Raw genomic sequence first — 18,331 nt, forward strand, 5'->3', positions numbered from 1 at the left:
GCGGCCGCGAGGCCCCAGCCAGCGCGAGGCCTTAGGCGGCCGCCTAAACCGCCTAATTAGAGAGCCGCCTCTGGTTACAAGTATTCGGACTGCTCTCCATTATCAGTGAATTGCACAAAGTGTGAAAAAATGAATAGCATCTGATAGATGAAAACAGTTTTTGGTTGTTTTTTTGTATCACTGTTTATTGCTCATGTTTGTCTGTTTTGACTGGAGGCATGGCAAAACCTTTTTACTTTACAATTTTGGTGTCTCATTGGTGCTGCAAAATACAAACTTGATAATGTGCAATAGCATATATCGTGGAAAAAAAAAGTTGCTGTGAAAAGATGGAATTGTTTCTTTCATTTCCCAGTGCCAAATATATACATATATAAAAAACGTGTATCTGGCGCAAAGTCAAGTAAATGTGCAAATCACGGCCAGTTTAACATAGAGGCTGATAGAGCTGCAGCTCCAGGCCCTGGTTCTAATTCATATGGATTGGGCGAATGCATGTAAATTCGGTAGTTTGTTTTATGTGAATGTTTTAACCCAGATAGCTATGCCATGGAGCCTGTTCGTAAAATTAAAGACTTAAGCCCCATGGCAATTAAACTGTATTCGTGTGGTCTGAGTGCCATTCACCTTATAATGTGCACTCAGACCTGAGCTATCTGGGGATATGTTACATGTCTGTGTTTTATGTATAAAATGTGTCTTGTATTTTAAAGTGATAGTCTGTCTTTGTGTCCCCACATGTGTAATGGAGTTTTGCCTTTGTCCTGGGAGATAATTGAATTACTTCTCCAGGGCAGAGGGGAGGAAGCCAGGATGCATTGTGTGGAAAGTATTGTGGCTGTATGTACTAAAGTGATACATGTCTGTCTGTTGTTTCAGTCTCCCATTTGGTCCCTTAGGGGAGTGTCCACCAGGTGGGAGACCTGCATAAATACTGGGCAGGTAGCCCTCAGCCTTGTCTCGTTCTTGGGGGGATTCACTGTATGCTGATAGGGACTGACTGCCAGGAGTGTAAGCCACTTGGGAGCTTTTCCTGTTCGTCTGCTAGCAGCTATTCGTGAGGTTCCAGTTCGGGAGTTTGGAGTGCTACCTTATTCCCTTGTATGCAGTTCGGGAGTTTGGTGCATTCACTTATATCCAATTCGTGAGTTTTGGTGATTCTACAGTAGCTGTGCCTGTCTGTGAAAAGGGGATTATCGCCTAAATGGATTTTAACCCCTTGTCTGCTGAAATGGTCCGTTACAGACTCCTTCCAAGGGCAAAACAGGAACAAGCGCTTAGTAGTGATTAGTTAAGGGTGTATGCAGAGCATAGCAATCCCTTGTAGTGATATAGCAATTCCCCCAATAAGAGACAGGACTCTAGATTGAGGGTGAAGAAGAACTGAAGCTTTTAATCAAACACTCTGCTTTTATGCCCATTTTGCACACATAGTACTGCCCACAGGGTTTTGAAGTACAACCAATCAATATGTTCAATACACTCAGACACTCCCACACAAAATCCTGTGACTCTGCCTGTGATACAATTACCTTACACAATGGGTTAATGTAATTATCACAGGCAGAGAAATACAGTTTTTACACATGTAAAATTACATATTATTACTCAGCACACTTTAGTTATAAACATAGTCAAAATTCAGCCAATTCCATCCAGGGGTTAAAAAGTTAGCTGGAAGTCCTTTTATGACCGACCACAAGCACATTTTCATGCCCAAAACAGTTCCATAGATTTGGGCTGTACGGTTGGTCTATTTCCCATGTTAAAGTCAGTTCAAACAGACGAACGACAACCATTCGAATTGTCGAATGAACTGTCGAATGCATTAGTTCCAGGGAAGGTAAAACTTCAGCGGTGTTCGTGCCGTTCTGTAGCCGATTTTAGTTCCATGAGTTTGACATCACACACCGCTGACTGCATGCGAATGAATCAAAATTGCCGCCCCACGTGTTCGGTTTTCTAATTGCGGCCACTTCGACTACTTTGGCACTTCGGCTGCATCTGAAGTGCCATGCCAAAACTGCAGGTTCTTTCCCAAACAGCACAATAAAATACAATATGCCCAAATAATGTCTTTACAGAGCAATACATCCCAGGGACCATCAGTCTTCTCCAATGCCCAGTGGCGAGGTCGGTTTTGCCACAGGCACATTGTTAAAAAAAATAAATCAAATAAAAATATTATTTTTTTTACTACTCTTCACAAGCTCTTGCTTAAGTATGCAAACAAACAATGTGATTACCTTTAAGATAAAATCACTTTAGGATAAAACCACTCAAAAATTGCATATACAGGGAAATGGAGAGAAAAAAGCAAGTACAAAAATACTTAGTGTAGTATTTAACCCCTTAAGGACCAAACTTCTGGAATAAAAGGGAATCATGACATGTCACACACGTCATGTGTCCTTAAGGGGTTAATATAACAAAATATAAATAAAATCAAACAGTAAGACAGGCACTCACAAGTGAATTGCACAAAATACATTGTGCTAAAATCGCATTGCCTCTGAGGGTCCTCTTATCTACAGGATAATCTAAAGTGTGTGTCCAGAACTGGGACACTCCAGGCACCAATTTGAGAGGTTTTGGCCTCATTAATATGCTGAATTTGTTTGCATGCTCAAATCTACAGTTATTACACAAAATAAATAAATGTTTTGCAGAATGCTGCACTATAAGCCAGTTTGTTTAGCCACACACCCTACCTCCAAAAAAAGACTTCCAAACAGGCATGCACACAACTCCAGCCAGTGACAGTACTTAATGATATAAACAACAAAACAATCTACATTCGAAGGACAGAACACCCAGGGAGGCATATAGTAAGGATTTCACTACCCGTTTGCAGTTTCTCTGACTGTCTGCAGCCAGGTTGTGAATTAAAAACTCTCTCAGTGCTACTGGGGCTGAAACGTTGTGTGCATACATTTGACAACCAAGTTTTTCTTGCATGAAAATTGTATTGGTGCCCAAGGAAAGCATTGGGAGGCTATTGCACATGCTCAGCAAAACGTCATGCTGCGCAAGTCAGCATCTGCTCATAGAGATGAACTGAATCAAGGCATGCACACAACTCCAGCCAGTGACAGTACTGAACGATCTAAACAACAAAACAATCTACATTTGAAGGACAGAACACCCAGGGAGGCATATAGTAAGGATTTCACTACCCGTTTGCAGTTTCTCTGACTGTCTGCAGCCAGGTTGTGAATTAAAAACTCTCTCAGTGCTACTGGGACTGACACTTTGTGTGCATACATTTAACAACAAAGTTTTTCTTGCATGAAAGCTGTATTGGTGCCCAAGGAAAGCATTGGGAGGCTATCGCACATGCTCAGCAAAACGTCATGCTGCGCAAGTCAGCATCTGCTCATAGAGATTAACTGAGTCAATGCATCTCTATGAGGAACATTTAGCGTTTCCATGCAGTGTGTGGAGATGCTGAATGTCAGTGTTGCACATTGTGCATCTCTGACTCAGAAAGCTCCTCTAATGGCCAACTGAGTGACTGCCATTAGAGGTGTTACTAGGCAGTAATGTAAACACTGACTTATCTTTAGTAATTCCCTAGAATTACTTTAATTAGCTCAACTTCGTTTTTCTTACATGCTCTATTTTAGCTGCACCAATCAATAATCAAAAATTCTTAAAGGGACACTATAAGTCCCTGCTCAGAGAATAAAAAGTTCTGTTGAAGAATTTGGATTTGTTTTGAATAAATAAACATAATGCTTAATCATGCATACATATCTATTAATTACCTCACATACCATTACATACCGTTTTGTTTAATGTGTTCCACTTGATAAGACTATGATTTAGTGTAAGATTATTGTTGATAAAATCATAATATCCAATTTTTTTGAACGATGTACCATTGACATCGAAATACCAATTTATAATTTCATAGCCATTCACAAAGTCACCATTTTTATCAAACTTAAATATCTCTCCAAAGAAGGGGAACTTAACGTTTTTAATTTCATGGACCAGCTGTATATGAAGAAAGCAAATACAAAAAAGATGTGATTATACATTAGACATGTAAAAGCACAATCACAAAGCAGAATAGACCTTTTTAGAAAAATTGCAAATTCATTACCTTTATCGTCTAGTTTTATGATTCTGTATCTTTTACAGGGGGTCTCAGTGCTTTAGTGAACATGATTTCTTTTTTAACCTATTGACTTCTGAGTCCAAATTGCTAACAAATAAATGTGATGGTAAAGCATGAAACAACAAACCATCAGTTACAAATACATGGAATTCTGGAAAATCTCAGTCACTAAGGGATTAAATATAAATCTATTGAATGTTAAAACCTAGTGCGTCTTTCTGAATATACAATTTGTGATTAATTGAAAAAATATATATTTTTAGAACCTATCAGAATTTATATTCCTAAAAAGTGTACATGTTGAGGGTAATATTGGTATTCTAATACATTAGGCAAAGTATCTCTTACATTTTATGAATGTATAATTGTTATACCAAGACATTTTCAAGTTTCCCTTTCCCTCTTTTTCTCTCACTTTCCTTCCTTTCCCTTTTCAAGCCCTTTCTCTTTCTTCTCATTTCTCCTGCCCTCCATCCATTACCCCTTCTCTTTATTCCAATTTTGCATTTTATTCGGATATATGAAAACAAGCAATGACCACAAAAACAAACATTACAAAACAGAAAAATACAAAGATAGAACTTGGTGTTATGGGAGTTTCAGAGGCCCAATGTGTGAGTTATTTTGATTGGTTATCTTACCTCTTGTGGTGCAAACATTGTGTCTTTTGTGCATTTTTCATCTTTGCACAAAATGTTTTTCAAAGCATAAGCTATTGATTTTACAGCCAAATTTGTGCTGAATACCACGCTCCATTCAATATATTCATCTATTGCTGAATTGTTTATCCTGCATCTCTGAGAAAAGTTTTGTTTCATAGAATCTTCAGTAGTAGAACAGTTAGACAACAAATCATTGCATTTCTGATATTCTCTGGAATCCTTGGTGCATTCAGCATGTTCCTTGATGTATGCTTTAAGAATTAGATTTTTCTTACGATTTCTGTGAGGCTGGAGACTTCGTAGATAAGATTTAAAATATGGAAGAACTTCTCCGTGAAAGTTTATTCCAAGTATAGTTCCAACATTTTTAAAATTTGGAATGTTTGCTACGTCTCTTGAGTAAGACCAGGTATTACTAGCAATCCAGGTTCTGGTTATGTTATAAGTAATAGATTCATTCAAAATTTTAATGACACAAGAAGCTTGAGCAAAAATGATAATGACATTTGCAGTGTACTTCTGAAGATTATCCATTACGCTGCTTATCGCTTCCTGCATTTTAGGATCTCTAATATTTGAAGGAATAATTTTTATGAATGCAATGCATATTCCATTGTCTCCAAAATATTCATTTAAATATTTAACTGAAGATTGTCCATAATCGTCATTACTTGCAATTATTGCAACCCAATTCCACTGAAATTCTTTTATCATTTTGACAATTCCTTGTGTTTGGTGCACGTCGCTTGGAACAGTGCGCAGAAATGAAGTGAATTGCACGGTATCACTAAGATCTGGAGCAGATGATGCAGGACTTACCTATAATAAAATACTAAAAGATCAGTTAATCTATTTAAATATATGTTAACACAATGTGTATTTAATGGGACACTCTGGACACAAATACAGCTTTAAGGTATTTGATAGATTTTGGCTTCATTAATATGCTGTATTTTTTTTTTTTTTTGTATACTCATATCTCTGTAGTGTTTGCAGAATTCTCCTCCATAACCCTGTCTCCTTCAAAATGGCCCCTCACAATGGCCTGAAATACATCCTTATCAAAATTGTGTACACATTCTCAGTCCCAACAGAACTGAGTGAGAGGCTTTTAATTCACAAACTAACTGCAGACAGTCAGAGAAACTATAACCAGGTAGTGTTATCCTTATTATAGGCCACCTTGTCCTCTCCCTCTAAACCTGGTTGTTTTCCTGGAGTGAGGGAATGTAGCTAAAGAAGTCGGCTTATGGTACAGCATTGTGCAAAACATTTATTTATTTTATGCAAAAACTATAACACCTGTTATCCATCATCGGATCTCCTCCTCCCTAGGGATCCCCATGTCTGAAAAGGCAGCATGGCCAGGTCCTGTGAGGTGAGTAAAGTAACCGTCACACTCAGCTTCTAGTTAGGAGCTTGTAATGTTGCATGCCAGCACTTACCTACACCAGTGTGCCCTCTTCATCTTGTTGCTTCTGCTGCTCTTATGGTGCGCCCTGCTGTCTTAATCTGGCTCCGCGATGGCATTGCTTTGGCAAGATGTTGGCTGCCATGTGGACATCCATGTGCCTTGAAGGAGAGCTGGACGTGGAGCAGAGGGTGGAGCTGTGACATGGCCAAGATGGTGAAGGTCCTTTAAAGTCACTGGGGGCTCCACCTGCAGGGGGTGGGGGCCAGACACATAACTAAGACTCCCTAAAAATACCCAACCACTGCACTTGGTCAGTGCTTGGTTGATCTGGTGCTTGCTAGAGTCTACTAACATCCAGGTTCCTGATGCCAGGTTCCTGGTTACTTTTCTGATAGAGTTCTTGGCTTCTGACCTTTGGTTTCAACGCTGACCTAATTTACTTGTCTCCTGCATGGATTTTCCAGCTTATTACCTTCTGTTTGAGTTTGGACTACACTCCCTAGCTGCCAGCCCTGACCATTGGACCTCCTGACTGTTTCTTTCTGGTTTTATCACGTATTTTGTAATTAAATGCACTCATGCCCTAATAGATCTTCCAGGTTTTCGTGTCACTCTCAGGCACCTGATAAGCTAGGGTTTTCAAGGGGTTGCCGTTCCACTGTAACTGAGTTTCTCTCCAAGCAAACCATCTGGTAGATTGTCACAGGGCATTATTGCAGCTCTGGGACATGGGACAATTAGGGTTAAAGGTAAGGGTTACAATTAGGGCTACATTTACTGACACCTAGGGGAAAAAAATATTTACAATTATGTCCAGGGTTAACTTCTAGAGTTAGGATTTGAATAAGAATTGAGAGGGGCTAAATTAGTTCCTAATGAGAGACGAGAGGAATTAGCTCTTAGCCCTAGGGTATAAAGGATAAATAACTAAAACTTAATGTTTAATATTTGCACAAAGGAGAAAAAAGGAAAAATACAAGTAAAGACAATCTCAAATATTGCCACTAGGTGGAGTAATCTCCACCTAGTAATCTCCCTGTGAGTAAAGGAATGAATAAATCAGTGACAGACCGCTGTGTCTGCTGTAATGTTATATGTAAAGTACATACTTTGTTGCAGTTAATCTTGAAAATGCAGCCTGATACAATAACCAAAAGTATGCAATGTATTGTGTAAGGTGGTCCTTACTAATACAGAAATACAGACAGAGTGCAGCGGCTGCTAGGTAGAGTGAAAGGTGATAAGGACTGTTGGGACAGAGTAAGTAAATTAAATAATCAGAGTGGTTTAAAACCTGGTGAATGTAGAGGATCACCCTATGGCACTGCTGTTAGGAATCACCATTTTTAAATATTAAATACCGTCAAAAAAATGGCAGGAAAATAATGCTGCTACACATATACAAAATATACAGAAAAGTGACTAAAGGTAGTAGTGCACTACACAAGGATGAATAGATAGTGTAAGGCAAGGGTTCGCTAATATGTGCCTTCAAGGGCACCTATAAAGAAATAAATTCAGCTAACTTTATCCTTAGCTGAAGAAATATAAATAGTAACTGTGGTAATATGCTATTCTGTGCCTTCGAAGGCACCTGTCAAGGAAAGAATCTAACTGTCACTGTCTATCCATATGTAGCAGAATTCCAAAACAGGTTTAAGGTCTTGAACACCCAGGTATGACTGCTGCTGATGAATATCGCTCATGGAGGTCTGTGAGCATCAGTTAGTATATAGCACGCTAATCATCTAAAGTGCATTAAAAAGTGATCTGCAGTCTAAGCTGGGTGTAAGATAGAGCCCTGACGTATGTTTTGCCAGTCAGGCGGCTCTTCAGGAGAACACAATTAGTTCCTAAACAACATTTTAACCCTCACCTTAACCCATGTCCCAGTGCTGCAGTGAAGCCCCTAACTATAAGTGGAGTGTGGCAATAACTTTACTTCCGAGCAGTCTTTTCAGACACATTGATCCTGAGGGAGAAGGAGTTTCAATGATAATTAACAGGAGTTGAGGGCAGATAACAGGAAAGATTCAAGATTTGAGAATACAAAAATACAGAATATTAATGATGCAAAAAGCTATCAAATGTTATTGGTATTTGTGCCCGGAGCGTCCCTGTAAAGACACTGATCAGCAACAACATTAAAATCACTGACCGGTGAAGTGAAAAACATTGATTATATTATTACAATGATACCTGTCAAATGGTAGGATATATTAGGCAGCAAGTAAACAGTTAGTTTTTGAATTTCATGTGCTGGAAGCAGGACAAATGGACAAGGGGGAAAGTCTGAGTGACTTTGACAAGGGCCAAATAGTGATGATTAGATGACCGGGTCAGAGCATCTCCAAAACAGAAAGTCTTGAGGGGTGTTGCCAATATGCAGTGGTTAGTACCTACCAAAAGTGGTGCAATGAAGGAAACCAGCATCAGGGTCATAGATGACCAAGTCTTTCTGGCCATGTTAGAAAGGTGTCAGAATACATTGTGCATTCCAGTTTGCTATGTATGGGGCTTCATAGCCGCAGAATCGGTCACAGAACCCATGATGACAAAAGCATCTTCAATCGGGAAGTGAACATCAGAACATGAATCACATTTTAGATCAGTTGCACCATTTGGTTAAGAGAAAGCAGCAGGATGCACTATGGGAAGAAGGCAGGCTGGCGGCGGCAATATTATGTAATGGGCAATATTCTGCTTGGTAATCTTGGATTCTAGCATTCATGCGGGTGTTTCTTTGACATGTACCACATACCTAGAGATAGTTGCAGACCATGTACACCTCTTCATGGTGATGGTATTCACTGATAAAAGTCGCTTCTTTCAGCAAAAAAATGCACATTGCCACACTGCACAAAATTGTTCAGGAATGGTTTGAAGAACATAACAAGAGTTCATGGTGTTGCCTTGGTCTCCAGATTCAACATCTGACGGATGTGCTAGAACAACAAATCCAATCTAACGAGGGCCCACCTCGCTTGCAGGACTTAAATGATGTGCTGCTAATGTCCTGGTGCTAGATACCACAGGACACATTTAAAGATATTGTGGGGTCCATGGCTCATCACTTCACAGCTGTATTGGCAGCACGTGGTGGACCTACATGATATTAATTAGGTGTTTTTAATTTTGTGGCTAATCAGTGTATGTTTTTCATGACATCAGATCTTAATGGTGATGTTAATGTTGTTAAAAAAACACATTGACTCATCATTGTAAAAATAATAATTATTCCAAACACCCACATAGTAGATGCACTCTGCAGGTTAGTTTATAATGAATCATGCAGGTTGGGTTCTGATTTTAAAAACATATTGAAGTTTCCTTCCGTAAGGCCTCTCTGCCTTCCTGTCCCTCTCATTTTCCCCATTTATAATTTAATAATGCAGCTATATGTATTGTACAGTAGTTAGTTCTTTCCATACTGGAAAGCTGATAATTGAAGTATAACACCCAGAAATCTATGCTGTACAGGGATATATGAAAGTTACAGAAAGTTAAGTAGCACTACTGTTATCTGTGCCATTTATTGGTCTGTGTAGTGTTTGCAGAAGAAGAGTAAGGGAAAGTTCCACCTATCTATCTATCTATCTATCTATCTATCTATCTTTAATCAACATTGGGAGTTGTGAAATTTGGACAGTGGTGAATAGGTCAAAGGATCATTCTAGTGACTCAAAATATGGTATATATGGTAATATGGTATTTGAACAAAAATAAGGTAATTTTACCACATGACAGGAGGCTTCCTATTTTGCATCAAACTCTCTTTACTAACTCACACAGCAGTAAAGAAAAGTGAAACATTAACCAATCAAAATGCAATAGGAAGCATAGTATTCACAGTGATAAGGCTCCTCCCCCTCTTTCTTTACTGCTCCATCAGCAGACAGGTCAGAGTTTTTGGCTCTTCCCTTAATTGTATTGAATTGTGTTACCTTTTGTGATTTCTCCTTATCTTTGGATGTTTCTCTAATAGGGTTTTTTTTTCCCAATCTGTCTCTTAGGACTTTCTGTTCCCCCCCTTTTACATTGTACTGTCTCCTCTCAGGAATTCTTCCCTGCTGTTTTTTCCTTCCCTACCCTCAGGGACTTGTATTTGTATATTGGTATCTTTCCCTCAATCTATATTTTATTTCTATTTATTTCTATTTATTTATTTATATTTATTTATATTTATCTTGACTTTATTTTATCTTTGGTTACATTATTTTCAGTTTTTACTGGTCCCACGGCACTTTCCGATCTCACTTTCCCCGAGATCGGATCGTTGGTTTAGTCCATGAGGGTAACGCTCACCCTCCACCCTAACTGTTTTCCTCGCGGCCTCTCAGCTGCAATCACTAGCCGGCATGGCGGGAAACCCCTTTCCCGTCTCTCCGGCGGCCATATTGGATCTCGCGTCTCGCAAGATTTACGGCCGCCATCTTAGGAGACCCGTGATCTCCGTCATTTCAGCTCCCGACCGCAAATACATAGCACACCATCCAGGCAGGGGTCAGCAGGTTAGTTTTTTTGCATATCTAACCTACTATAATGGCTGTTAGTCCCATACAGTGGTGGACCACTATACCCTTACTGATATTGGGTGGATGTTGTGCCACCTTCCTATATATATAATTGGGTGAGGCCCTTTCGTTATTGCTGCTTTCAGGTGGATTTTGTGCCACCTATATATGTATATAATCAGGTGAAGCCCTGTAATCTTCTATGCAGGTAGATTTTGTGCCATCCTCATATACATATACATACCTGGGTGAAGCCCAGTGCAAAAACCCAATCTACCCTGCTGGGGAAGCTGGTATTCTTATACCACACACTTGGATTTTACATACCCACCCTGATGGGGTGCTAACAGTCTTATCTTATTTTATTTTATATATACTTATACCCTGCTGGGGTTCTACAGGTACCACTGGTGCCTTCACCTACTGTGATCCACACCACATACTGACCCCTAGTCCAACGTATACCTTGTGCCAAACAAGATTCTAATCTATACCGGTCCTGCTCCTAAAACACTATGGAAACTTCCCAAAACCCTGCAGATTTTCAGGCTATGGTTACTGAAGCCATCTCCGCATCTATGGAGAAAGCGCTTTCCAGGGTCATGACGGCATCAGCCGATCTAACCATGTCTTCCACTAAAGCCCCACACCATGACTATGATTCTGAGGCTTCAGAATCGCACACACAAGCTGACCCACGACCTATCAAACGCCACTGGAAGGGCGAAAAGGGGAACGTTGTCCCGGGCAAAGGCAAGGCTCCAACCAAACGCCATAAGCCAACCCGACCTACCCCCGCCCCACAACACGGCTACTCCTCAGATGAGGGGGAAGATCACTCGCACTCCGTGGCTGTACTAGACAAGTGGAGGGCTGCGGATTCCGACTCACATGACGATGAGTGGGGCTCGGACGCCGGATTCCAAACCAGTTTCTTACGAGGCACATTCCTGGATGACATCCAACTACCAGATGAGCTCGCGTCTGCCCAGGAAGAGGGGGAAGCCATCCTGGACCCCACTGGGCAACGCCTCTTCGACCCTCGTAATATCAGACATCCACACTCGGCAGACTGACCCCCCCCTGAACACCTCTCCAAATTTATGCACCTGTGGCTCCGCAAACCGCTGGACAAAACGGTGCATAACCGCCTATGCTCCGAATGCCCTCGCCCTTCGCTCCCTGACCATGTAGCTCAGACCCCCGAATTTGACCAGGTCATGACCACCTTCATGTCTCGGGGTGGCCGTGACCCCCGAAGAGGCGTGGAAAAAGGATTCCACAGAGTCCAGGACAAATTGCTGGACTCCATTGGCCCACTTGCCCGCATCATGTATTTGGCGGATGACGCTTTTACACGGGCTGACCAGTTTGATACCGGCATGGTAAAAGAATGGGCTCATGATATTAGGGAATGGCCACAAAGGTGCTTCTGTTTTGTTGGTAACACCAACGTAGCCCTCTCCTCTGAGAGGCGTAAAGCAGCATTGCTCCGCATTGACGGTAAGCTGGTGGAATTAGGCACCAAGGAGTTAGGACCGCTGGCACAGGGCAAGTTGTTTGGAGAAGCTTTCTTGAAAGAACTGAACAAACATGTTAATATATTCACATCCCTTAATAAAGCTCAGTCTTCGATGAAACGGGTCTTCAGGGGCTACCCCAGTCGGGGTGTTTTTGGACGGGCTGGCCGCCATAGGGACCGTGCAGCCAGACACTTCTGGCCATCAGGCCCCCATTCCCACAGACCTCAGCCCTTCTACCTGGAAGTGGGCATCAGACAACCCTTCTCTTATACCAGAGGAGCCGACCGAGGCAAAGGACCACGTGGTCGTGGCAGAGCACGCTTCCCCACAGGTGACTCCTGTACCTTTTTCCCCACGTACTGCAGGTCGTATCGCTCTATATTTTCAGAACTGGACCACCATCTCCGTGGACGCATGGATCTGCCAGACAGTGCAAGGCTACATCATCGATTTTGTGGACATCCCACACCAGACTACCCCTCCACACCCTATACAGTGCTCCGCAGAGGATCGCCAACTCATCGACGGCAAACTGCAAGAACTCCTGACGAAAGGGGCGATCGAATCCGCTCCAAACGAAGGGGGTTTCTTCAGCAATATTTTTCTGGTGAAAAAGAAAACGGGAGATTTCAGACCAGTCATAAATCTGAGGAGGCTCAACGCGTACGTAATGTACAGGCATTTCAAAATTGAAGGCATCCACCTTTTAAGAGACCTCCTTCAAGACGGGGACTGGTTCACAAGATTGGACCTCAAGGACGCATACTTGTCAGTACCCGTCCACAACTCATGCCGACAATTCCTCAGGTTTCAGTGGCACGGCCTACCATGGCAGTTCACATGCCTTCCATTCGGCCTCAGCTCAGCCCCATGGTGCTTCACCAAGCTGCTGAAGCCAGTAGTTGCACATCTACGAACACAAGGCATTCGTTGCATTATCTACCTGGACGACCTGCTTCTGTTTTGCTCAGACAAGTCCAGACTGACTCAACACATGCGATATACCATCCGATTCCTGACGTCCCTAGGATTTGTGGTGAACTACCAGAAGTCAGCGATATCTCCAGCCCAGACCATACAATTCTTGGGCTTCAAGATAGACTCCACGTCCAGCACTCTGCGACTGCCAGCCTCAAAGATCACGGCCATCAGAAAATAACTACGCCGGGTCATCCGCTGCCACTCCATTCCACTCCACAGCTTGGCACGAATAGTAGGCCTATTATCCGCTTCCATCCAGGCAATCTTCCTTGGGCCGCTCCACTACAGAGAGATGCAATGCCTGAAGACGTCCTTCCTTCGCCAGAACCCTTCCTACGATCAAACCATCCCGGTAATGGAGGAGGTCAAACAGGAACTCAGATGTGGGTGGTTGGACAGCATGGAGGCATGGAACGGCCGGGCCATCTTCGGGAGCACTCCCGACACAGTCCTGAAATCGGACGCCAGCCTCTGGGGCGCCACTTGCGAAGGCAGGTCGACAGGCGGCGCCTGGAGTTCCCAAGACCTCAACCTTCACATAAATTGTCTGGAACTCCTGGCAGGGTCATTCGCGATCCACAGCCTGGCAAGAGACAGGTCGAACTGTTGCATCCTCCTCCGGATGGACAACGTCTCTCTGGTCCGCTACATCAACCGCTTGGGAGGTGAATGATCCCAACTCCTCTTGGAGATAACAAATCGGATCTTCGACTTCTGCCTGCCACGCAAAATCTCCCTCATAGCATAATATCTCCCGGGAGAAACAAACCTGACTGCGGACTGGATCTCGCGCCACTGGCGAGACAGCAGTGACTGGAGACTGGACCCACAGATCTTCCAGCGCCTCTTGTACAGGAGGGGTCCCTTTCACCTGGATCTGTTTGCGTCACGCAACAACAAACAGACAACCAACTACTTCAGCTGGCTCCTGGACCCAGAGAGCAGGGCAGTGGACGCATTCCTCCAACCATGGCCAACCAGGGGAGCATATGCTTTTCCCCCGTTCGCCATGATAGTGAGGACGATTCAGTACCTAAAGACCCACGAGGGTCTCTGCTCCTCATCGCTCCCCTATGGCGGGGCCAACCCTGGTTCCCGGACCTCCTAGCATCGTCCTTCATGGATCCGCTTCTCATACCATCCTATTCAACGCTCCTCACGGACCCAAAAGGCAACCCTCATCCTGGAAGACCATCTCACCTTGGTGGCTTGGACTCTTTCAGGGGTGCCTGGCAAACCAGCGAGCTATCGCAGGCAGCTAGAGATCTCATATGGGATTCATGGGCTCCAGGTACCAGGTGATGTTACCTATCAGCTTGGAATTCCTAGTCCTCTTGGTGCAGTGAACTGAACATCGATCCCTTTACTGCCCCTGTAACGGCCATTTTGAATTTTCTTTCCTTTCTTTTTTCCGCGAGTCGTTCTTACCGCTCTCTAAATGTTGTACGCTCCGCGATTTCGGTGGCCCGTGTCCCGGTCATGGGGATCCCCGTAGGGAAAGACCCCCTGGTCTGCAGACTTCTGAGGGGCATTCGGTTACAGAGGCCCCCAAAACCCAAATACTCCCGCTTATGGGACGTCGAGGTGGTCGTACGATTCCTGAGGGACTGGCTGGAAAATGGCAGACTATCCCTCCGACAGCTCTCAGCCAAACTGACGCTCCTGCTCTGCCTAGTATCGTTCCGCCGGGTATCGGACGTCTGTGCATTCGACGTCGACGCCTTTTCGGTCTCCCCAGAGGGAGTTAACTTTCGAGTCTCACGTCGGACGGAATCAGACTCTACGTCGGTCTTTTATTCGTTTTTCCCTTCTGATCCACAGCTCTGCGTGGTTGCTGCCCTACGTCGGTATGTGGAGGTCACATCTCCACTCAGGGTCTCCTCTTCAGGACAACTTTTGGTATCTTACGTTAGACCACACGTGCCAGTCTCGGTTACTACCCTCGCCAGGTGGATAAGGTGGATTCTATTACTGGCGGGGGTGGAAGAGTTCTTCGGAGCCCACTCCGTTCACGGGGCGGCGGCTTCTTCGGCTTTCTCGGCGAGTGCTTCTCTGGCAGATATCCTACATTCCGCGGACTGGTCGCGAGAATCTACCTTCCGGACGTTTTACCACCGCCCAAGCTCGGGAGCAGCCTCATCTCTCCTGCATCAGCGTTAAAAATGCAAAATAGGAAGCCTCCTGTCATGTGGTAAAATTGAAGATTATGCTAGCTTTAGTGTACTTATAATCTTAATTTTAGTAATGACAGGAGGCAAGTATTTCCCCGCCCATCCCTCCCTTTGGTGATAAGACTCAAGTAAGTATATATACCTCCTATGTCACCTCTGCCTCTATATTGCTTCAGTCTCTGTTTGTGTATGCTCATTCTGGGCTTTTATAGTCAGTAGACTTGGTTGTTTTCTTGTGTTTAGTGTTCTATTCAATCGTTATAGTCGGTAATATGATATTCCTGTAGCTAATCGTGGGCTGTTACCATTAATTTAACCAGTTTCCAGACCGGTACCTAACCTATTTCACATTCTCTTTCAGTGTAATTCCGTGGCTTTACAGCTCATTCTCAGGACGGACACCGTTGCAACTTCACCTGTTCAAATTTCGTTATTGGATAGTCGCCCGTTGGTGCATGTTACTGGACTTTGGACTCTGTGGAACTTTATTCATGATGTCGCTTTCGAAAGAGGGGGAGGAGCCTTATCACTGTGAATACTATGCTTCCTATTGCATTTTGATTGGTTAATGTTTCACTTTTCTTTACTGCTGTGTGAGTTAGTAAAGAGAGTTTAATGCAAAATACTCGCCTCCTGTCATTACTAAAATTAAGATTATAAGTACACTAAAGCTAGCATAATCTTCAATTGTTTAGAATATACTAAACAGTAAATAGTCTGTGAAGAAATAGATACAATTTAGCAACAGATTATCCATTTGGATGTCTAGTCAGTGACTTGTAAGGCTTTATTTCTCCTTGCCAAAATTGAACACTTGAACAGTAGTTTTATATGTTTGCTAACTGAGTACAATCATTACATTGGGGGACTAAGATAATGTCATACATAATTGTAAGGGTTATACCCTGGGTGGAATTGGTACCACCAGAGGCATAACTAGAAACCATGGAGCACCGGTGCAAATATTGCATGGGGCCCCCACACCATACGTCTACCCCCCGCCACCCCACCATATGTCTACCCTCCCCCTCCTATACGTTGTCCACACACACATATACAGAGATACACACATAGACACACACACACATATACAGAGATACACACACAGACACATACAGACACACATACATACATGCAAACAAACACACACATATACAAAATATTTTAGTCACCCTCCTGTTTCCTACATTTTAGATACAGGAGAGTGATTGCCCTGGAGTCCAGTGGTAGCTCAGCCTGATGGGAGTTCCCACTCTGACTCCCTCCTCTCCTCCTCCCGCGGGGCTCCCATTGTAAGCCGGGAGGAGTGATGGGGCAGTCACTTCCTCTCAGCTGTGATGTCATATCAGGGGGCGTGGTCACGCTGCTAAAGCACTGCAGCGCTGACTGGGCCCCCTGAAAATCCACAGCCACCGCCTTTATACTGTGAGGGTCAGGGTTGCAACACATGGCGGCGGGCACCCGGTCGCATTGGTCCGTGGGGCGGCCGGGACCCCTGGAGTGATGGGCCAGGTCACAGCTGCGACCCCTGCGACCATGGTAGTTCTGCCACTGGGTACCCGCCACACTGACCAACCCTTGTTTGGAATACTTTCTGTGCAAGGGTCAATCTATTAAACTTTTTCATGCTAGTGACTCCACTTGTATTAGTGGCGACTCCAAAAATAAGTAATGTCACTTAGAAAGGGCATACCAAACTGGCATATCTGCACAGCTGGCTGACTGGGACAATTAGATGTGGATACCAAGGAATAAAATGGGGATGGTAGGACTGGATCCCAAAACCAGGATGGTATCACTGAAATTGGAAAGGCTGTATGCATACATCTGTATATAGAAAAAACATTTCATAAATGTCCCTTTTTGTGATTTTTACCTGAGGTATAGAGTGAAGACTGAGAATGCGAGAAATTGCAATAGAAATTTCTGAATGAATTTCTCCTACGACTGCTTTCACAGTAGGCATTATTTCGGAGCTGCATTTTGGAGAGTTGTACAGTGAGTTCAATTCTGGAAATAGTTTTATTGTTGACTGAATGGCTTTGGAGACATCAGAGCACGAGTCATAGATTGCATAACCCAATTTAATCCCAGGCAAGAGAGTGGAATTATTAATCTCTTCAATAGAATACATCATAGCAAAGGCATTAACAACCATGTCTTCGTTTAAGCTGGAAAAGATATATAGAAATAAAAAAAATAAAAAATAAAAAAGCTTGAGTTACAGAGAATGTCCTTGAAGTATATGGTGCGTATTCATCAGCTAACAGAATATATGACAACATTTATGACCAACTTTATATTGTCTGAATATACCCAACACTACATTCATAAATAAGGTAAATAATAACTTTTTACCTAATTACCTAGAAAGAAACTTATTAATGAGAGCACACAAGAAAGCTTGTGATGAGTTAATGAAGAGACTTTTATTCCACCCATATGCCCAGATTTCAATTTTAACCTAATTGCTAAATAAATAAAAGTTTTTTTAGCACTACAAACCATAAATTAACTTACTGGTAGGCTTAAATATAAATTAACAATAATGCATAATTACCACACTGAAGAGCACAGCAACGCATATTATCCCCACGGTTTAGTCATAGATCCTAATCAAAGATGCAACTGTTTAAAAAACAAATAGCAAGCAGAGGATTGGCTTGAATAAACATTAATCTGCCCATTAATTAAAAGGATCCAAAGGAAAAAAATAGAAAAATATGTTTAAAGAAACAGTATACGAGAAATGTAAATATGATTGACATTAAGCGATAGAAAAATGGAAATAATATAGCTGTCTTTCTTGATGTCATTCACTTAAATGTAATTATTAAAAAGTATTCACAAAAAAAGATATAATGAAAAAACTATAACAGCAAATAAAAAAAGAGAAAAAATACAAAAAGGTCTAAAGAAAGCAAAACAGGGGTTTCTTGGACA

General features: G+C 42.7%; 1 protein-coding gene across 1 annotated transcript in view; it reads right to left on the bottom strand.

Moving 5' to 3' along the window:
* Positions 1–18,331, bottom strand: part of LOC134586308 (G-protein coupled receptor family C group 6 member A-like) — a 41,831-nt gene that overhangs the window by 13,446 nt on the left and 10,054 nt on the right. Inside the window, exons 2-4 of the mRNA XM_063441788.1 lie at positions 17,265–17,559; positions 4,765–5,604; positions 3,787–3,999 (exon numbers count right to left, since the gene is read on the bottom strand). Of these exons, the coding sequence (XP_063297858.1) occupies positions 3,787–3,999; positions 4,765–5,604; positions 17,265–17,559 (1,348 nt within the window). The remainder of the gene's footprint in view (positions 1–3,786; positions 4,000–4,764; positions 5,605–17,264; positions 17,560–18,331) is intronic.

Source organism: Pelobates fuscus, chromosome 2, assembly GCF_036172605.1.
Source record: "Pelobates fuscus isolate aPelFus1 chromosome 2, aPelFus1.pri, whole genome shotgun sequence".
Taxonomy (NCBI): domain Eukaryota; kingdom Metazoa; phylum Chordata; class Amphibia; order Anura; family Pelobatidae; genus Pelobates; species Pelobates fuscus.